Raw genomic sequence first — 23,953 nt, 5'->3', positions numbered from 1 at the left:
CTGAAACTGCACAATTTTTTTTTGTAGCCGCTCTGCGATCCTTTCGTTCGCACTTCTGCTAAGCTAAAATACACTCCCAGTGGGAGGCGGCATAGCGTTTGCACGGCTGCTAAAAACAGCTAGCGAGCGATCAACTCGGAATGACCACTATTGTCCCAGTGTCAACGTTCTAAGACCACAGGGACGGTGTTTTATTTATTTTTTGGTTTAATTCCCCAGTCTGACAGTAGGCCTAATTCAGCTCGAGTTGTAGTAGCAGCACATGCCGCACCGTACAGATGTTCGGTACTTTGTGCATGCGCTGGAACCCTGCTGTGCGTTTGCTGCTTATGTGGAGGTTGCCTGCTACACTACAGACCTACAGTAATGAATGCATAGCCTATATATGGGCTATAGTAGCCTTTGTACACTGTCTAGTCCAAACTGTGCTCTTCCATGCTTGGTCTCCCATGATTCATTGCTGTTTCCCCTGTCAGGTGAAGGAGATGCTCTTGCACGTAGATATGGACCAGTTACTGGGGCCAGAGTGGGACTTGTACCTCATGACTATCATCGCCTTGCTGCTTGGGACAGTCATTGCATATCGGCAACGGCAGCCGCAGGTAGTGCCAAGACCCCCAACGCCTGTGCCGAGACCACCGCAAGACCCTGCCCCCGCACAACAAGACCAACCCCAGCAGCCTCAGGAAGCTCAGCAACCACAGTGAGAACATTGTTTCACGTTACCACAGACTGTCATGGCGGTGGCTCGTTTCGGCGTAGGGTCTGGACATATGCAACCACTTGGCAACACTGACGGATCTCTGAAGCGAAACAAGATTCCTTCTGGGTTTTGCCACCTCTCATTTATTTTGGTTGTTCTACGCTGTATAAAGAAATCTATTTTAAGCAGCGGAGCACAGTCCGCCGGGATCGCCACTATTTATTAAAGACTTCCAGCAACCAAGAGGGCAAAAAACTTTACTGAAGAAATATTCTGAGAGAGCTTATTATTTTATCGTAAACTCCGGGCTTCTGTAAAAGCGCCAACAGTTTGTCGTCATCCACCTGACCACACAGCCGTTCTGCTGCCGGCCTGCCTCTGGTTAACGTGGCCTGACTGGTGACGTGTTTGACCTGGCGTACGGGTATTATTTGCTCCTACAAATTGTCCTGGACCCTCCGTTATCTCAGCAACACCTTGTTCGCCAATAGCAGCGTCTTCATTGTTTCATTATTATTTTGTAGAGCCCGCCCCCCCCCCCCCCCCCATTACAGTTGTCTTTCTTCCTGGCACCTGAGCGAACGTTTTGATGCACTAAGGACTCTGTATTGTTCCGGTAACTGCTGGCTTGTGGACTATGTCAGATGTTTGCTGTGTGCCCATCGCTACCTGCAGTACACATGCTGAAGTTCCCGCAGCCTAGTGACTGGGAAGTGCTGCTGTGTTTCTTAATGATAAGTGCAGGGCTTAGCAGGGGCTGTAAATTATGACCAGGCTTGTGAGTTTTATTTAAGTAATAAAATCCGTAAAAGGAATCTGTATCCTGTCATATCTCCCAGCCGGTGGGCAGAGGGCACAGTCCTATCACCTTGTTCCACAGGACAGGTATTTATTACAGCCGCACACTCTGTACTAACGTGCAAAACAAGACCGTTCACCATCAAAGCACAGACACTATGCAGCATTTACAGAATAGGTCTGTAATGCATAAAACACAGAACTGTCCTGCGGGGAAAACATCACTGTGTTGTAACCCTCAGGTTTTCATTTAAAAACACAATGTAATCCTTGCTTTACCAGTCCGTAACTTGTGAGCGAAGACGTTGTCAGGCAGACTTTATAATAAACTCGTTCCTTTTAATGTGAGATACACGTTTAATATACTCGTGATTTCATCTTGCAGATATTTGAAGTTGTTTCACAGTATAATCGCATCAAAGGTTTCCGATTGTGTTCTCCAATAAGAAGAGCTGCGGTCACCTAGCGTACAGTCCTTTAGGTGTGATATGTTGCTGCTATTTGTACAGTCATTTACCTGCGATATATTGCTTCCCAATTGCTGCTACTTACAGGTTTGTCTTACACTGACCATGGTGGGGGTCCGTGTGCACCTCCCATTGCTGGGACTCCACGCGTCATCATTTGTACAACGCCCTGCTTCCTCCCTGGTTTAATCGTCGGGATTTTGACAGTCGGTCAATTGCTGTCGGGATTTTGACCGTCGGGATTTTGATTGTCGTTAAATTGACTGCATCCCTGTATGCCTAATAGCTTGCATACGGATGCGAGTAAGGGTAAGCGTTCGCTGAGAGACCACAGCTACAGTATGTGGTCTGGATGTGAGATAGGGGCTTATTCAGAGTTGTTAGCAATTGGGCTAAACCATGCTGCACTGCAGGTGGGGCAGATGTAACATGTGCAGAGAGAGTTAGATGTGGGTGGGGTGTGTTTAAACTGAAATCTTAATTGCAGTGTAAAAATAAAGCAGCCAGTATTTACCCTGCAGAGAAACAATATAACCCACCCAAATCTAACTCTCTCTGCACATGTTACATCTGCCACACCTGCAGTGCATATGGTTTTGCCTGATTAATAACTTTTTTGGTTTGCTGGCAAACCTGAATACCCCCCATAGTCCTAAATAGGGTGGAAGTCTGAGCTGTGATAAATAACACAGGAAAACGCTCTAAAGTAACAGTAAAAATGATCAGGTGCAACGTCTAAAACATTTGTAGATAAATCAATTTAAAATACAAATCCGAATTAATTACAGAAATGCGTAAGCTGTGAAGTTAAAATCCGTTCCTGATGTAAAACCAGTGTTGTTGATCAGTTAATGGAAAAACTAAAAACAAGAGTCCATAGTTACCGGCTGCCTTGAATAGTTGTCTCTAAGTTCATTATGTGAAAAACAGAATTTAGTGTCCGCTAATGGTCTGTTATTTCTGCGCGGTTGTGCCTGTCCTGGATAGTATGCCAAGTGTTGGTCTCCCCTCATCTGGCCGCAGTCAGAGTTCATCCCCTGTGTTTGGCTGCTGTTACTGTTTTCCGAAGGCTCCTTCACAGTTGTGTGCCCCGTCGGTGCCCGCCGACTTGGTTTAAAATACAGTATGGTCCATCTGAAAGTATGGTAATCCGTTTCTTATCTATCCTACATTTCTCGTGTCCTGACCACATGATATTCAGCTAATACTCTCCATAACTCGCATCCATAAACTAAATTATAAGGAATACCTAAAGTTACTGCTAATTTCTATCTCTAATTTAAATGCCTTAAGTTGAGGTCATGGCTACATGTTAGCTCCAGGACACACACAATGGCCCCTATCTGGAGCTGGCGTTAGTTAGGCTTTCATCTAAAACCACCGTAAGTGCAGCTCACCACAGAAGACTGAATGCTTGTGGGTTAATAATTATTATTATTATTATTATTATTATTATCATTATCTGAAACTTGGGGTGACGGGAGAAGAAAACAGAGGAGGTAAGCCGCTCCGTGAGTAGCACATAGCTGTGACAAACCTGTTTATCACAGGAGACGGATGATAAAGGTACTATTTCTGCGCTCAAGAATGGATATCCTTAAAACCTGGACTGTAGTAGTGGAATTTGGGAATCTCTGGTGTAGTTAAACATTTTCTCTGCCCTGCATTCCTTTGTATCTTTCCAGATCTGCCCGGCTTCACTCCTCTGTCTGTGACGCCACGTTTTCCAACACACCTATGTGCACGGTAGAAAATGGTCAAGGCCAACATCTCTATTTATGTGACTGCGCTCTAGGGATGCGTGTGTTGTGGCCCTGGCTGGTAAATTTAGTATATAAATGTTGCCTATGCTAAAATGAGGTAGCGGCAATTTCCAAATCGCAACAAGTCAATGAGAAACCAGCTTTGGTCTGGTATGCGCCAAAGTGCATGCGTTTGCTGAGAAGCAGAATTTTCACAGACAGTGCGTTCTTTACAAAGTGCAGATATGAGGGGTTACTGCTCCCGGTGAGATGATTGAAAGGGCGTAACGGAGTGGCGAGCGTGCGTCGGTAGGGCGTCTTGCCTGGCTGCCATGGAGTACGCTACCACTTCCAATCAGGGGCCTCCTGTTGCATATTCGCGTTTCACTTCAGCAAAGACAGTGAATCTAGATGTAGGACCTGTAATACACACAGAATGGCCACGTGATAAACTCACTCCCATGGTTAATTCGCTCGGCCGACCAGTATTACAGGAGACTGCTATGAATGTTGTAAACGGGTACCGGGAAACCCGTTCACACTGCACCTGACCTGGTAATAACCCTTCTTTATTCCTGGGTTGAATTACCAGGTCAGGCGACCAGGGGATTCGGGAGTGACCCCTTTCACACCGCACAGCGACCTGCGTCAGCCCGTCAATATACCGGGTCCATAGCAGGTTATTTGTGCGGTGTGAAAGGGGTATCTGTGAGTCCTGTGCAGTAATCTCTGCCTCTGAGCGGTCTCTAGGGCCTTATGGTGGCTTTGTCAGTAATCGCGCATTCATATGCAGCAACGTCAGGATATCAGGGGTACGATTTGCCACCCTAATGATTGGTTCAGTGTCCCTTTCCCTGATTCAACTTGTACTTTTCCTACATTCAGGGGTATTCGATTACCCGCCGTCAATGACCGCAGGTAATTGTAATGCCGGAGGCTATCCTATTAGCCAAGATGCGGCGCACTCCTCCCACCGGTGCTGGCGCCCAAAGCATAATCAGCGATAAGCAGGCTGCCGGATCCCCGATAACACATAATTGTTTTCAGGACAATGAAAACTGCCTCTAATTGGATACCGTGATGACGACAATCGGTCATTAATCGGGATATTCTGCTGTTTTTCTCAGCCGAAAATGGAAAGTGTTAATTGGATACCGCCCCCCATTGTCTTGAACTGTAAATCGTTGTATTCTTGTTTGGTTTGTTTGTGTACTTTGTTAGGCGCTGTGGAACCCTTGTGGCACCATTTAAATAAATGATAATAGTTATAACGTTCTCTGAAGGGTTGGACATGATCGGTGATAGCGGTAAAAATGCTGATGTGTAAGTATTTTCTGTCTTGCACACAACTAATATGAGGGGTAATAATTGCAGGTTCTGTGCCAGGCAAATAATCCCAGTTCCTGCTACAAAGCTCCTATCACTGACTGCGGACTTTGAAATCATGAAGTGACAAGTGATCTGTTCGCAATCAGTAACCCCTAACTTGTTTATACCATTTAGTACTGTCCAGGTGTCATGGCCCTCTAGAATCATAGCGCTGCCGCAGCCACCTACCACACCATTACCGCAACCGGCCGGCCAGGTACCCAACGTATGACGTAATCGGTGAATACCACCAGGAAGATGGTCTCCGTCCCGGCAACATTGGCTTTCTGCGTCTTGTACCTGCCCTGTGTGTACGGTGAGTGTCTTATCCAGATGACTGAGAAAAGCAGAGGGGCAAAAATAATGGCGCAGCGACTTCCCAATTCATTGTAACTGGATATATTCATCTGTAACTTTACCAATCTGTGCTTCCTAGTATCTCACATAAAGAGTATTCCTGTAGCTTTATTTTACTAGTAAATAGAGGATTACGAGGTATCTGCAGAACATTGCTCTGTCCCATCTACCCCCTGACAGATACGTAGTGATATAGTCTGCAGATTATTACATTACTGACCTCTCTAGTGATCTGCAGAACATTGCTCTGTCCCATCTACCCCCTGACCGATACGTAGTGATATAGTCTGCAGATTATTACATTACTGACCTCTCTAGTGATCTGCAGAACATTGCTCTGTCCCATCTACCCCCTGACCGATACGTAGTGATATATTCTGCAGATTATTACATTACTGACCTCTCTAGTGATCTGCAGAACATTGCTCTTCCCATCTACCCCCTGACAGATACGTAGTGATATATCCTGCAGATTATTACATTACTGACCTCTCTAGTGATCTGCAGAACATTGCTCTGTCCCATCTACCCCCTGACCGATACGTAGTGATATATTCTGCAGATTATTACATTACTGACCTCTAGTGATCTGCAGAACATTGCTCTGTCCCATCTACCCCCTGACAGATACGTAGTGATATATTCTGCAGATTATTACATTACTGACCTCTCTAGAGATCTGCAGAACATTGCTCTGTCCCATCTACCCCCGGACAGATACGTAGTGATATATTCTGCAGATTATTACATTACTGACCTCTCTAGTGATCTGCAGAACATTGCTCTGTCCCATCTACCCCCTGACCGATACGTAGTGATATATTCTGCAGATTATTACATTACTGACCTCTCTAGTGATCTGCAGAACATTGCTCTGTCCCGTCTACCCCCTGACCGATACATAGTGATATATTCTGCAGATTATTACATTACTGATCTCTCTAGTGATCTGCAGAACATTGCTCTGTCCCATCTACCCCCTGACCGATACGTAGAGATATATTCTGCAGATTATTACATTACTGACTTCTCTAAGGATCTGCAGAACATTGCTCTGTCCCATCTACCCCCTGACAGATACGTAGTGATCTATTCTGCAGATTATTACATTACTGACTTCTCTAGTGATCTGCAGAACATTGCTCTGTCCCATCTACCCCTGACGGATACAAAGGGATATATTCTGCAGAGTATTACATTACCGACCTCTCTAGTGATCTGCAGAACATTGCTCTGTCCCATCTACCCCCTGACCGATACGTAGTGATATATTCTGCAGATTATTACATTACTGACCTCTCTAGTGATCTGCAGAACATTGCTCTGTCCCATCTACCCCTGACCGATACGTAGTGATATATTCTGCAGATTATTACATTACTGACCTCTCTAGTGATCTGCAGAACATTGCTCTGTCCCGTCTACCCCCTGACCGATACATAGTGATATATTCTGCAGATTATTACATTACTGATCTCTCTAGTGATCTGCAGAACATTGCTCTGTCCCATCTACCCCCTGACCGATACATAGTGATATATTCTGCAGATTATTACATTACTTACCTCTCTAGGGATCTGCAGAACATTGCTCTGTCCCATCTACCCCCTGACCGATACGTAGTGATATATTCTGCAGATTATTACATTACTGACCTCTCTAGTGATCTGCAGAACATTGCTCTGTCCCATCTACCCCCTGACAGATACGTAGTGATATATTCTGCAGATTATTACATTACTGACCTCTCTAGAGATCTGCAGAACATTGCTCTGTCCCATCTACCCCCTGACAGATACGTAGTGATATATTCTGCAGATTATTACATTACTGACCTCTCTAGGGATCTGCAGAACATTGCTCTGTCCCATCTACCCCCTGACCGATACGTAGTGATATATTCTGCAGATTATTACATTACTGACCTTTCTAAGGATCTGCAGAACATTGCTCTGTCCCATCTACCCCCTGACAGATACGTAGTGATATATTCTGCAGATTATTACATTACTGACTTCTCTAGTGATCTGCAGAACATTGCTCTGTCCCATCTACCCCTGACGGATACAAAGGGATATATTCTGCAGAGTATTACATTACCGACCTCTCTAGTGATCTGCAGAACATTGCTCTGTCCCATCTACCCCCTGACCGATACGTAGTGATATATTCTGCAGATTATTACATTACTGACCTCTCTAGTGATCTGCAGAACATTGCTCTGTCCCATCTACCCCTGACCGATACGTAGTGATATATTCTGCAGATTATTACATTACTGACCTCTCTAGGGATCTGCAGAACATTGCTCTGTCCCATCTACCCCCTGACAGATACGTAGTGATATATTCTGCAGATTATTACATTACTGACCTCTCTAGGGATCTGCAGAACATTGCTCTGTCCCATCTACCCCCTGACCGATACGTAGTGATATATTCTGCAGATTATTACATTACTGACCTCTCTAGTGATCTGCAGAACATTGCTCTGTCCCATCTACCCCCTGACAGATACGTAGTGATATATTCTGCAGATTATTACATTACTTACCTCTCTAGGGATCTGCAGAACATTGCTCTGTCCCATCTACCCCCTGACCGATACGTAGTGATATATTCTGCAGATTATTACATTACTGACCTCTCTAGTGATCTGCAGAACATTGCTCTGTCCCATCTACCCCCTGACAGATACGTAGTGATATATTCTGCAGATTATTACATTACTGACCTCTCTAGAGATCTGCAGAACATTGCTCTGTCCCATCTACCCCCTGACAGATACGTAGTGATATATTCTGCAGATTATTACATTACTGACCTCTCTAGGGATCTGCAGAACATTGCTCTGTCCCATCTACCCCCTGACAGATACGTAGTGATATATTCTGCAGATTATTACATTACTGACCTTTCTAAGGATCTGCAGAACATTGCTCTGTCCCATCTACCCCCTGACAGATACGTTGTGATATATTCTGCAGATTATTACATTACTGACCTCTATTTACGACATATCCCCAAAACAGATAATGTACAGCAGTAATGGTGTACTATGATGAATGATATGAGGAGTGCAGATGGAGGAGATGGCCCAGGCTCCGTTATGGTGGGATAGTCATAGCACTCGCTCTCACTATTAGTAATGATATGATTTCTGTGCTCTCCTGTGCAGGTCTGGACTGGATGGGTAACTACATGGATGGAATGAAAGAGCAAATCTCTGTGCACGGCTTACAGGTAATGTTAGGACTGTATGGGTTAGGTGTACTATCACAGGTTGGGTTTGCTGAGTACATTAGGTGATGTCCTGATAACAGTATGTTCTGTCTACTGGGTCCCCTTTCTTCATTGTTCCTTATAATCAGCACAGTCCTGACTTTTTATTAACGTTAATGTCCCATTATTAACCATATTAAACAAGAGATTATGTACTCCGATAGTGTCAGCTCTTTATAACAAGAGCCTCACTGTAGCCATAACCTGCCCCCCCCCCCCCCTTCCCGAAATGTGTCCTCTCTAAAACAGGGGCCTCAAATTGTCCTCACATAGGGGGTAATTCAGACCTGATCGTAGATGTGCGAATCAGCACATGGCAATTCTGTTACACATACCTTACAGGTGTACTAAACAGACGCAACTGTGACACATACCTTACATGTGTACTAAACAGACGCAACTGTGACACATACCTTACATGTGTACTAAACAGGCGCAACTGTGACACATACCTTACAGGTGTACTAAACACACGCAACTGTGACACATACCTTACAGGTGTACTAAACACACGCAACTGTGACACATACCTTACATGTGTACTAAACACACGCAACTGTGACACATACCTTACAGGTGTACTAAACAGACGCAACTGTGACACATACCTTACAGGTGTACTAAACACACGCAACTGTGACACATACCTTACAGGTGTACTAAACAGACGCAACTGTGACACATACCTTACAGGTGTACTAAACAGACGCAACTGTGACACATACCTTACAGGTGTACTAAACAGACGCAACTGTGACACATACCTTACATGTGTACTAAACACACGCAACTGTGACACATACCTTACAGGTGTACTAAACACACGCAACTGTGACACATACCTTACATGTGTACTAAACAGGCGCAACTGTGACACATACCTTACAGGTGTACTAAACACACGCAACTGTGACACATACCTTACATGTGTACTAAACACACGCAACTGTGACACATACCTTACAGGTGTACTAAACACACGCAACTGTGACGCATACCTTACAGGTGTACTAAACACACGCAACTGTGACGCATACCTTACAGGTGTACTAAACACACGCAACTGTGACGCATACCTTACAGGTGTACTAAACACACGCAACTGTGACACATACCTTACATGTGTACTAAACAGACGCAACTGTGACACATACCTTACAGGTGTACTAAACACACGCAACTGTGACACATACCTTACAGGTGTACTAAACACACGCAACTGTGACACATACCTTACAGGTGTACTAAACACACGCAACTGTGACACATACCTTACATGTGTACTAAACAGACGCAACTGTGACACATACCTTACATGTGTACTAAACAGACGCAACTGTGACACATACCTTACAGGTGTACTAAACAGACGCAACTGTGACACATACCTTACAGGTGTACTAAACACACGCAACTGTGACACATACCTTACAGGTGTACTAAACACACGCAACTGTGACACATACCTTACATGTGTACTAAACACACGCAACTGTGACACATACCTTACAGGTGTACTAAACAGACGCAACTGTGACACATACCTTACAGGTGTACTAAACACACGCAACTGTGACACATACCTTACAGGTGTACTAAACAGACGCAACTGTGACACATACCTTACATGTGTACTAAACAGGCGCAACTGTGACACATACCTTACAGGTGTACTAAACAGACGCAACTGTGACACATACCTTACAGGTGTACTAAACAGACGCAACTGTGACACATACCTTACATGTGTACTAAACAGACGCAACTGTGACACATACCTTACAGGTGTACTAAACACACGCAACTGTGACACATACCTTACAGGTGTACTAAACACACGCAACTGTGACGCATACCTTACAGGTGTACTAAACACACGCAACTGTGACACATACCTTACATGTGTACTAAACACACGCAACTGTGACACATACCTTACAGGTGTACTAAACACACGCAACTGTGACACATACCTTACAGGTGTACTAAACACACGCAACTGTGACACATACCTTACATGTGTACTAAACACACGCAACTGTGACACATACCTTACATGTGTACTAAACACACGCAACTGTGACACATACCTTACAGGTGTACTAAACACACGCAACTGTGACACATACCTTACATGTGTACTAAACAGACGCAACTGTGACACATACCTTACATGTGTACTAAACAGACGCAACTGTGACACATACCTTACAGGTGTACTAAACAGACGCAACTGTGACACATACCTTACAGGTGTACTAAACAGACGCAACTGTGACACATACCTTACAGGTGTACTAAACAGACGCAATTGTGACACATACCTTACAGGTGTACTAAACAGACGCAACTGTGACACATACCTTACAGGTGTACTAAACACACGCAACTGTGACACATACCTTACATGTGTACTAAACAGACGCAACTGTGACACATACCTTACATGTGTACTAAACAGACGCAACTGTGACACATACCTTACATGTGTACTAAACAGACGCAACTGTGACACATACCTTACAGGTGTACTAAACAGACGCAACTGTGGCACATACCTTACAGGTGTACTAAACAGACGCAACTGTGACACATACCTTACAGGTGTACTAAACACACGCAACTGTGACACATACCTTACATGTGTACTAAACAGACGCAACTGTGACACATACCTTACATGTGTACTAAACACACGCAACTGTGACACATACCTTACAGGTGTACTAAACAGACGCAACTGTGGCACATACCTTACAGCGGGTTACATACGAATTACCTACGTTTGGGATGCTGGCGGTCCCTGATGGTGAGAATCCCAATAGGGGTAGGTCAGTATGCTTACCTTCCCCCAATACCCCCAACGCTAACCCTCTCTTCCCGCAGTCTAACCCTAACCCTGGTGGTGCATAAACCCTCCCCTTCCAGCAGCCTAAACATAACCCTCCCACCCCAGCAGCCTACCCCTAACCCTCCCCGAGGGTGCCTAAACCTAACCCTCCACCCCGCAGCCTAACCCTATCGCCCCCCCCCCGGGAGAGATTGTAACAGCTCACCGTATCTGTCTTGTGCATTGACGGCGGAGCCACAACTCGGAAGCGTGTAGAACTGTCAGACGTCTTTAATGTTGCCTTTAGGGAGGCCGCGGCTGTGACATCACTAAGCCCCGACCCACATAGTGAAAACGCAGCGATTTGCAGGTCCGCGGGAAGGGACGGGGCTAAAATGATGCGTTTTGCATAATTTTGCAGAATTTTAACCCCTTCCCCGCCCCACAGACTCGCGTATACGGGAGTGTATCTCTTCATCCTGCCCGCATCACTAGGGTGCGAGCTGGATGCAGGAGACCTGCCTACTCTTCTGGGGGTGCGGGGGGGGCTACCCCAAAAAACAGGAGCCTCCCGCAGCTTCCGGGAGAGTAGGTAAGTATGCCCTATGTTCCATAAACTCCACCCTATAGTGGGGAGGAGCCTATCCCTCTTATTGTGGCGCATCAGAGGTCCGCATTATAGGAAAATATGCGATACCACAATTAAATACTCTTGTCCAAATGTATTAAGCCTTAAAAAGTGATAAAGTGAAAACGGATAAAGAGAGATAAAATACCAGCCAATCGGCTTCCTAACTGCCATGTCACAGGCTGTGTTTGAAAAATGACAGGAGCTGATTGGCTGGTCATTTAACACTCTTTATCCGTCTCCACTGTATCACTTTTTAAGGCATAATACATTTGGGCCTCTACTTACATAGGAATAGGAGGCTGTGATTGCAATTCTGAGCAAGCATCAAGTCAGTATATTTCATTATTATATCTTTTACAGCAATTCCCTAAACAGACCAGAGGGCAAAACACAGATGTCAGAGATTTTGTGTGTCCCGATATGTCCCCTTCTGCAGAAGTACCTACGTCAGGTCAGTACTATGACAAGTTGGCAGTGCCGCTCCATTCTCTGCCCAGTAATTGTATACAACACTTCTGTTGTTCCCAGAATTCCCTGCTTCCCTGGCTATTTACTAACTGATTCCTTTGTAACTAGATTTGTCTTGTTATCTATGGAGACACATTGTACCAGATTTGTCAATGACTAAATCAATCCCCATCTCTCCCTTGTCTTCCCGAAAGCTGACCGAGTGAGACCGGCGGATGTGAAAATTGTGGCTGCTCTGGGGGACTCTTTAACGGTGCGAGAGCATGTGGCAATATGTGGGCTCTCGGGGGTTATCTCTGTGTTTTCTGTGGGTGTTCTGATTAGTGTTCGTCTTATTTACAGACGGCAATCGGTGCAAATGCTACACACATACTGGAGATTCCAACGGAATACCGACAGTACTCCTGGAGGTAAGTGTGAGAATGGGAGGATCATTAAACGTCACTTATGGACTGTACTTCTGCGTGTAGCGCCCTCTCACCTCTTTGTCTTTCTGTTATGACCCAGTACTGCTTTATTACTGTATTTCAGTTGTAACACGTAACGGAATATGCGGACGCTATATAAATAACTGTTAAATACTGTGTATGGCTTATAGGTGATCTGTACCACATATCGGATACATCCTATCCCTCATCATTATACTAAGAGTCTGTCTCTTCTCCTCCAGCATCGGAGGGTACGGGAACCTGTCCGACATTATCACATTACCCAGTGAGTCATTTACTCATCTCTATCTCCTTGTTACATCACACACGGTAAGAGTTACTCTATACAGGTGACTTACAGACAGGGCCGGTTCTTGGGCTTCTAGCGCCCCGGGCGGCCAAATAGGGGCGTGGCTTCATACAGGGGGCGTGGTCAGTTACGCCCCCTGTACAGTAGTAGCGCCGCTGAAATTACGTGCGGTGCGCGATGATGTCATCGCGCGCCGCACAGTAAAGGTCCTCTCCACGAAGGGAAACTAGACGCTACGCGTCTATTTCCCTTACCAGCGGGGGGCAGCGGGACAGAGCGGGCAGCGGGGGGCACAGCAGCAGCGGATCTTGCCATGGTGCGGCACCCTCCGGAAGGCGGCGCCCCGGGCAAAAGTCCTGCTTGCCCGTGGCAAGATCCGCTACTGCTTACAGACAGTGGTGCAAGTAGAAATTTTTTCTTAGTGGTACTAATAGTACAAATGGGCGTGGTCACACAAAACTAGGGTAGTGGCTACATGACAATAGGGGCATGGCCACATTATGCCACACACCGTTATGCCCCTTACACATTATGCCAAACACCGTAATGCTTATTACACATTATGCCACATACCGTAATGCCCATTACACATTATGCCACATACCGTAATGCCCATTACACATTATGCCAAACACCGTAATGCTTATTACACATTATGCCATACACCATAATGCCCATTTCACATTATGCCAGACACGTAACACCCATTACACATTATGCCACACACCGTAATGCCCATTACACATTATGCCACATACCGTAATGCCCATTACACATTATGCCAAACACCGTAATGCTTATTACACATTATGCCATACACCATAATGCCCATTTCACATTATGCCAGACACGTAACACCCATTACACATTATGCCACACACCGTAATGCCTATTACATATTATGCCACACATAGTTATACTGACAACATTTTACAAAAATGCCCCTTATAAATTATGCCCCAGTGGTGGGCTGGTGGTACAGCGTACCGCTACCATATTTCTTAATGGTACTCCGTACCACCCTACTTTCCAGGGACGTGCAGTCAGGGGAGGTAGGAGGTAGTGCCTCCCCTGTCATAATGATTAAAATAATACAAAGAAGATATTTATAACAGATTCTGTGTCATAGATATCCTCTATTACTATTCTAATCATTTCCCCGCTGTGAAATTGCTGTATTTGGGGATGGGAATTAGCGCGAGAGGTGCCTCCCATTGCTAATACTAAAGTTCGGGAAGCAGGGGGCGGGGCCAAGCCATGGGCTGTAAAAGCCCATTGAAAAAGTACAGGGAAGCGGCACCTGTACATGTGCCTCAATGACAGGGGCGTGCATTTAGCCCACCTGAAAGCACGCCCCTGTGAGTCCCGCAGATGCGATTGGACCAGCGGATCATTCGTGCACATGCGGCGGGCATTCGTGGCGGCAGGACCCGGCGGAGAAAGGGTGGCTGGCGGCAGACCTGGATCTGGGAGGATCCAGTCCCTGTCAGCCATTTTGCAGAGTTTGGCAGCGGAGAGACGGCTTCCCATTTAAAAAATGGCGCCTCAGCGTCAATTTTGAAATTCAAGATGGACGCCGCGATCCAATCACGAGGCAGCGGCGAGGCAGCAGTGGTCAGTCCGGCGGCGGGGAGGGAGCAGGCAAGAGCTCCCGAAGATAGAAGATGACGGAAGCCCTGGGGATGCGGCAGCCATGAAAAAAATCTTAAAGGCCTCTCCGCACTTCACTGCTACTTTCCGCACTGCTTACAGAACAAGACTATGAAAGATATTGGGAAGAGATTTACACTGTATTCTATAATAATCCTGTAAGGGAATTTCCAGATAAACATTTGTTTTGGCGCATACCTGACACTTCAAGTGCACTTCTATCTACACGTGGTTGTATCATCTTCAGTATACACCCACCTTCCCCACAGGCCACAAGTAATATATATCACTAATTAATATATTACACAAAAAGAAGCTAGAATCCTGATGTACACTGCTGGTCCTCTGAGCTCCAATGACTACAATACTCCATCACCCGTCCTGACATGTAATAAAACAAGAGCTACAGGATCCAACGGGGGTACTATATTTAAGGCACCGTCATTGCGTTTCCATGACATAAGATATCTGAGTAAAATGTCTTTATAATCTGATGCCATGCGTATATAGCACTGAGGAGGATATGTATCAAACGTTTGAGAGAGATAAAGTATCGACCAACCAGCTCCGTCCTGTCACTTTTTAAACACAACCTGTAACATGGCAGCTAGGAGCTGATTGGCTGGTACTTTATCGCCAACCACTTTATCTCTCTCCGAAGTTTGATCCATTTCCCCCTGAGTATAGTGCAGTGACATCACAGCCATGTGAGCGCAGCCCCCACTCTGTACTCCCCTCTATGATCTGCCTCTGAATATCCCTGACAGTCACTGGACTCTCTCTGCATGTCTCTAGATATTTTGAAGAAGTTTAATCCCAGTCTTGTTGGCTTTGCGAAGAGGAGCACACTGAGCTACAGACCGCCCCCCCTGGAGGATGCGGGGCTCAATCTCGCCGTCACCGGAGCCAACACCTTGTAAGACTCCGCATACTGCATAAGGCGTAGTACATCAATGCACATATTACTATGAACCACATGTATATACAGCATCAGTGCTGTCAGTGTGTAGGCCTACTGTATACTCTGTGAGCAGCTGAGCTGTGGGGGGCTGTGATGGAACGTTAAAGGCTTAATTTAGAGCTGGCCAAAAATCCTCTTACATCACATATATGGAGGTGATTCTCTGAGTTGGGCGCAGTGGTATCCATGTTTGTTTCTTTTGCCGCAGTTGTTAATGCCAGAATAGGCCCTTCCCTGGTGTACAGTCGTACAACTTAATGTGCCGGGATTGAGGCGCCCACTTTCTGCGGCTTTTGATGCAACAAGCTCACGTGGTGCGACTTTAGACGCCATCGAAGCGAAGGACGCACCATCTAAACTTGCATTAACCTCAAGCTAGGTGTGGCTATGTCTAACTACCCCCTAGTGCCTAACCCTCCCCCCTCCTCTGTGCCTAACCCTACCCCCCCCCCCCCCTGCGTTTGCCTGTGCTGTGTACAGTATCTACATGTAGCTGCAATGCACTCTGTTACTACGTCGGCAACACAATGTGTCTACAGCGTTAAGTATGCCTTGTACTGCAGAATGACAGGTCTGGTTCCATTGCAGCTTGTTCCCGGAGCAGGTCAGACGCCTGATCGACACTCTGAAATCTCTTCCGGTAATTATCTTACTCACCAATATCTTCACTGGAACTTGGGAGTAACTCTCACAGGGTCATTAAGGGTCTCTGTGTCTCTTCTCAGGGGGTAAACTTTGAAGATGACTGGAAGGTGGTCACCATATTCATCGGTTCCAATGACTTGTGTGATTACTGTAAGAACAAGGTGAGAGTGGCTGTTACATTTCCCTCTACTCGTCCCCTATCTCCAGCTATCCTTATTTCCAAGCAGTGGAGAAATGGCCCCAGCCTCCCCCACATATGACAGATAGGTGGAAGATATCACTGGCTCATCCTGCCAGTGATTGTACGGTCACATGTCTATGCACGGCGCTTCCGCCACACCAGTCCTGTGCCTAGATGACCTGAGCACTTACATAGTAAGTACTTATAGTATATGTACAGCCATCATGTGTCACTAACCATCTGGGAATTCTGGCAAATGCTTGATGGGCCGGTCCAAAGGTTTGAAGGCCCGGTCTAGCAACTCCACCTCCCAACGCTCTGCTCAACCAGCATGTTCATACATGGCATGCCGCCAGTGATAAGATGTGTAGACACGCCCCTTTATCAGTGCAATATGCAAGTTATATGCAGAGCTAATCCTACCCTTAACCCTAACCCACCCATCCCACAGCCTAACCTTAACCTCCCCTCTCACAGCCTAACCCTAACCATCCCGTCACTCAGACTAAACCTAACCATCCCCTCCCGCTGCCTAACTCTAAACTCCCCTCTTACACCCTAACCCTAACCTCCCCTCCCACAGCCTAACCCTAACCTCCCCTCCCGCAGACTAACCCTAACCATCCCCTCCCTCAGCCTAATCCTAACCATCCCCTCCCTCAGCCTAACCCTAACCTTCCCTCCCTCAGCCTAACCCTAACCATCCCCTCCCGCTGCCTAACTCTAACCTCCCCTCTCACAACCTAACCGTAACCTCCCCTCCACAACCTAAACCTAACCTCCCCCTCCCACAGCCTAACCCTAACCTCCCCTCCCACAGACTAAACCTAATCTCCCCTCCACAACCTAAACCTAACCTCCCCCTCCCACAGACTAACCATAACCTCCCCTCTCACAGCCTAACCCTAACTATCCCCTCACTCAGACTAAACCTAACCATCCCCTCCCGCTGCCTAACCCTAAACTCCCCTCTTACACCCTAACCTCCCCTCCACAACCTTAACCTAACTTCCCCCTCCCACAGCCTAACCCTAACCTCCCCTCCCGCAGACTAACCCTAACCATCCCCTCCCTCAGCTTAACCGTAACCTCCCCTCCTGCGGACTAACCCTAACCATCCCCTCCCTCAGCCTAACCTCCCCTCCCGCTGCCTAACCCGGTTCCGGTATGAATGGTCGACCATGTTATGGTCGACAGTCATTAGGTCGACCACTATTGGTTGACATTGACATGGACACATGGTCGACACATGAAAGGTCGACACATGAAAAGGTCGACATGAGTTTTTTTACTTTTTTTGGTGTCGTTTTTTGCGTAAAGTGACTGGGAACCCAAATTAGTGCACCGCGTCCCCTCGCATGGCTCGCTTTGCTCGCCATGCTTCGGGCATGGTGCCTTCGCTCCGCTGCCGCTTTGCTCGGCACACATTACCGTTACAATCGTAGTCCACGTGGATCGTAAAGTATGGAAAAGTTCCCCAAAAGAAAAAAAAGTTAAAAAACTAATGTCGACCTTTTCATGTGTCGACCATTTTTATGTGTCGACCATGTGTCCATGTCGACCATGTCAATGTCGACCAATAGTGGTCGACCTAATGACTGTCGACCATAACATGGTCGACCATGTGAACGGATACCGCCTAACCCTAACCTCCCCTCCACAAACTAAACCTAACCTCCCCCCTCCCACAGCCTAACCCTAACCTTCCCTCCCGCAGACTAACCCTAACCTCCCCTCCCTCAGCCTAACCCTAACCATCCCCTCTCTCTGCCTAACCCTAACCTCCCCCTCCTGCAGACTAACCCTAACCTCCCTCCCACAGCCTAACCTCACCTCCCGCAGACTAACCCTAACCTCCCCTCCCACTGACTAACCCAAACCCTCCACTCTCACAGCCTAACCCTAACCTCCCCTCCACAATCTAAACCTAAACTCTCCCTCCCACAGACTAACCCTAACCTCCCCTCCCTCAGCCTAACCCTAACCTCCCCTCCCTCAGCCTAACCCTAACCTCCCCTCCCTCAGCCTAACCCTAACCTCCCCTCTCACAGCCTAACCCTAACCTCCCGCTCCTATAGCCTAACTCTAACCTAACCTCCCCTCTCGCTACCTAACCCTAACCTCCCCTCCCGCAGACTAACCCTAACCATCCCCTCTCGCTGCCTAACCCTAACCTCCCCCTCCCACAGCCTAACCCTAACCCACCCCTTCTGCAGCCTAACCCTAAATGTCCATTACCACAGCCTAACCCTAACTGTACCCCCCCCTGCAGCCTAACCCTAACCATTCCCTCCCACAGCCTATCCCTAACCTCCCCCCTCCCCCCTCGCAGCCTAATTGTAAATTGTCAGTAGTGTCTAACCCTAACCTTAAGACCAGTACTTACCCCTGGGATCTGTCGGGATTCTGACCGTCGGTACTCAGCTATCGGTATTCTCCCTTTCGGGATCCCAGCTACCGGGATCCTGACCACATCTCGTGTAGACCTATTGCAAAAAATTCACTACAGAAAGTTTGCTCTTGACAAATATTTTTCCAGGATTTTTTTTATGACAATACGAAAATGATCCCCATTTAACAGATCACATAGATTAGGATACCACCGTCTACACCAATGGTTCACAAACTCTGTCCCCAGGTCCCCACACAATCCATGTTTTCAGGTCACCTGTGAATCTTTACAAAGTGGCAGTTGGTGATACCCCTCTGCCCTGCTGGGTGACCTGGAAAACATGACCTGTTTGGGTCCTGAGGACCAAGTGTGAGAACAGCACAGACAAACACAGATAGAAGCCAGGCATCAGTATGTAAAGTTGTGTATTTTGTACAAGTAGCAGGCGGGTATGTAGAAACATCAAAGTTGTCTGAAGGTGGAATTACCCTCTTCCCTGCCCTGGCATTTCCACAGAGGCGACGTCTCTAACAGAAATGTATAATAGATGGATTACGACAAATTCAGAACTCCATTGGTAATAATCAGTAACAGATCAGGATATCAGCGGCCACCCATCCTTGTGCTAACGACTCCCTGCCTTATTTCACAGACCCTGTTCTCAGCTGAGAGTTTTATACACAATGTGACGGTGTCTCTGGATCTGCTGAAAGCAGAGGTACAGTATGTGTATCCCCCAAATGTTCAATACTTCTCTGTACGTTACCGTAGCGAGATTTAGTGGCTGACACTGAGCCACAGGAAATATGGTGGGAGTTGGTGGCAGCCACAGAAGCCAGATTTACTGCCTTATGCTAATGTGAGAATCCATAGGGGTAATGCGGGGTCCGTGCCTCTGCAAGCGGAAAGTCCGTGCTGTCCATTACCCCGGCCGCAGGGACTGTCGTTAGTATCTGCTGTTGCATCAGCCCCACGCTAGGTGCAGGAGCACCATCAGGCACGGGCTTCCCTTCCCCGTACGTACAATTCAGAATTGCATGGAGCATTTGCTACACAACCGTGGCGCTCGCACAAGTCAGGAAGGTGCAAAACCCCCACAGAGAACGGGATATAGTATAATACATAGGAGCCAGCTCTGTGGGTGCGAGAGCACCCCAATATTTGTGCCGCCACTATCCACATCTATGCATCCTGTTGTTCAGTCATATTGAGGAGGAGGGGTGCACATGAACACCTCTAAACATTCTAAAAAGTTGTCTCCCATAATATAATATGTTTCCATTAGAACTCATCTACATTTTTTGTTAAACAGAAACTAAGAGGTCTATTTATCATTGGTTGCAGACTGCGCCAGAAACTATCACCCCTTATCGCCGTATATGGCGGCTATACAGAATATTGGGGCAGATATATTAAGCCTGGAGATGGCATAAGGAAGTGATAAACCAGTCATAAATGCAAGATGATAAACGCACCAGCCAATCAGCTCATAACTGTCAATTTACATATTGGATCTGATTGGCTGGTGCGTTATCACCTTGCACATATCACTGCTTTATCACTTCCTTATGCTGTCTCCAGGTTAATACATCTGCCCCTATGTTTGGGTAATTTTATCAGCCAGGACAGCTGCTGCAGCCAATGCATTTTATTGGATTCCGTCCCAGCAGTGTCTCTAAACATGTGTGCTAGAAGAGGTGTGGATTATAGGGTCAACCACACTTAGGTCGCCCACTATTGGTCGACAGTGACTAGGTCGACACCTGGAATGGGTCGACACGGTCATTAGGTCAGCATGTATACGGTCCACATGAGGTTTGTTTGTTTTTTTAAAATGCTGTAATTTTCTTTGTAAAGTTATCGGGAACCCCAATTAGTGCACCATGTACTAAGCTCGCCATACTTCGGGTAAGGTGCCTCGCTCTGCTACCGCTGCGCTCGGCACAGGTAACTATTCCCAATCGTAGCTTGTGAAATTGCTCAACTGCACAGTCCCCACATCTGCAATATCTCCGGCATTAACCAGTAATAAATAGGAAACATCAATCATGCTTAAAGGTGTTGAAAAGCTTAAAAAATAGGCCCCTAAATTTAGCTCATTTCTTGTACTGCATGTATATAATAGTACTACATCTATATACGTCACCTATATGATACTACATCTGTATATATAAGGTGTGGCTATGAAATAATGAGACTGTACTTAATAAACCATACTGCGTGAACTAAAAGGAGTGGGGGATCACTGAGCTTGGTCTATCCCTCTTGCACAGTTTGCTGTGACCCAGCATTCAAAGAAGTTGTGTCTTTCCCGTGCGTTGTAAAAATGCTTCGTTCAATAGTAGAGCAACGTGTTAATATAAAACATTCCGTTAAATTGAACAAAACAACCCCAAAATCTTACCGTATGCTAAGCGAGGCTTACGCGGCAGATTGTATGTCACATGCACGTGTGTTTGAGTGGCACAAAAGATTTAGTGATGGTTGTGAGGACGTGGAAGATGATGAACATCCCGGAAGGCCTTGCTCATCAAAAACAAATGAAAATGTGGAAAATATTGACAAAATTGTTCGAATTGACCGGCGCTTAGAATCTGAATGACAGCAGAAATGGTAGACATCGTCAGAGAAACTATGAGGCAAGTTTTGCAACAAGATCTTAACATGACAAAAGTTTGTGCTCAGATGGTTCCAATTCACTGCCGAGCAGAAAGAAAATAATAAGTGAATTTGTACAGACATTTTGGAACAAATTCAGGCGGATTCACATTTTTTAGATACAGTTATTACTTGTGATAAAACAAGGATCTTCCAGTACAATCCTGAGACAAAACACCAGTCCATGCAATGGGAAACACCATCATCACCAAGAATGAAGATAGCACGTCAGAGCGAATCCAGATTCAAAGCCATGTTAATTGTTTTCTTTGATATCAAGGGTGTTATTTTGGCAGACTGGGTACCAGAAGGCGCAACAGTGAATCAACATTACTACAAACATGTTCTAGCAACTTTTGCGGGAAAGAATCAGAAGAAAGAGGCCAGAGTTGTGGAAAAATGGTTTCATCCTCCATCAGGACAACGCACCAGCCTACACAGCTCTCTCTGAAGCAGTATTTGGCCTAGAAACAGATTGCAGTGCTAGAACTCCCTCCACACTCACTAAACCTAGTACCGTGTTACCTCTTTCTTTTCCCTATCGTCAGATCTGTACTCAAGGGAACCCGTTCTGCATCAGTTACTGAGGGAAAGAAGAAAACAATTGAGCTGGTGAGACAGCTGACAGATAATGAGCTACAGCGCGGCTTTGACCAATGGGAAATAAGAATACAGCGGTGTGTGGATACAGAGAAAGGAGCACATAGAAGGGGAATGGAGTTAAATGTACTTAATATAATTAATTGTAAATTAAAGCATCAGTCTCGTTATTTAATAGCCACACCTTGTATTACACTGCGTCTATGTTATACTATATTTATATCATACTATACAGATTTGATACTGTAACTATACTATACTAGATATTATACTACATCTCTGTATTACATTATACATATGTTACACTGCATTTATATCATATTAGATCTATGGGCCTGCTTCAAAGATGTGCTTAAACCTGATGGCTTACGTACGTCTCCGATGTTTGTTTATCTGCGCGTGCGCAGGACCTGTTTCTGCACAACAAGTCCTGCACGATCGCTCGCAGTCACCAATAAGCCACAGTGTGACTGACATGCTGCGGTGTTTGGGAGTGGCAACGGGGACCGTTCCACAAAACAGGGCATGTCGTGCTATACGGTATCTGTGCTATACTATACCAGCAGGTAAGGGCAATGTCTGGCATGTTTTGAGTGGGCTTGGCAGAGCTGTGCAGTCTGGGATACAGCGGTCTCCGCTTATTCAGGTGCATTCACACCCTTCACCCACAATTGAATCCCCCCCCTCATTTTTTCATTTATATAACAGTGCTGTAGAGGGCTGTCGGGGTAATGCTGAATGGTGGGGGGGCAGATGTACATTGTGTGTGGGGTTGAGTTGTTCTGAAGTGTCCCCTTGTTCTGTCCGCAGCTGCCAAGATCCATCATCAATGTTGTACAGCTCCTACACGTCGCACATCTGCGGCAGGTCAACGACAACAGCTTTGGTTGTATTCTGCAAAGGTGAGGATACTGAGCGCTTGCTAGTACCATCCGTCATATGCATCTCAGCCGCATCTACATCTGAGACCGAAGGAGCAGAAGTGGGTGGCAGCAGGGCACATACACATAGGAAAAGCTTGGTGAGAGAGTGTCTATGAACTTTCAGGAGGTGCAGTGTTTCCAGCAAGGCTGGCTCTCTTCTGAGACAAAGTTGTAAACCCTAGCCCAAGCTGATTATAAAATCATGTCCAGAGCTGTAAAGCAAGCCATAAAAGATATAAGTAGCAGACTTGCTAGGATGTCTGAGAAACCCCCCACAGTGTAAGCTGAGACTCACTCCACTCTGGTTTTGGGAGGGTTAAAATGCTTCCAGGAGGGGTGAGAGGGGGCCTGCAGTGGGTTTAAATATGAAAAACTCTGGCTGCAAGTTGTTCATTGTCAGAAAGGTGGGTTCAGTAAAAGACTGGATCTTGTAATGTTATCAGCATTTGCAGAAAGGCCTCACTCAACCAGTTTCTGTACTACAGGTGACTAGAACATAGTTTTTTCCCTATTTTATTTCTTGGAATTGTAATTACTTGTGTCACTATTTAAACTATTAT

The 23,953-nt window shown here is 46.1% G+C and overlaps 1 protein-coding gene across 2 annotated transcripts in view; it reads left to right on the top strand.

The window, feature by feature from the left end:
* Positions 1-1,518, top strand: part of SEL1L (SEL1L adaptor subunit of SYVN1 ubiquitin ligase) — a 30,956-nt gene extending 29,438 nt beyond the window's left edge. For both annotated transcript variants that reach the window (XM_063948226.1, XM_063948225.1), the window contains exon 21: positions 477-1,518. In XM_063948226.1, the coding sequence (XP_063804296.1) occupies positions 477-707 (231 nt within the window). In that variant the 3' untranslated portion in view covers positions 708-1,518. The remainder of the gene's footprint in view (positions 1-476) is intronic.
* The last annotated feature ends 22,435 nt before the right edge of the window (positions 1,519-23,953 follow it).

Source organism: Pseudophryne corroboree, chromosome 12, assembly GCF_028390025.1.
Source record: "Pseudophryne corroboree isolate aPseCor3 chromosome 12, aPseCor3.hap2, whole genome shotgun sequence".
NCBI classification, from domain to species: domain Eukaryota; kingdom Metazoa; phylum Chordata; class Amphibia; order Anura; family Myobatrachidae; genus Pseudophryne; species Pseudophryne corroboree.
This window is presented reverse-complemented; position numbering and strand designations above follow the sequence as displayed.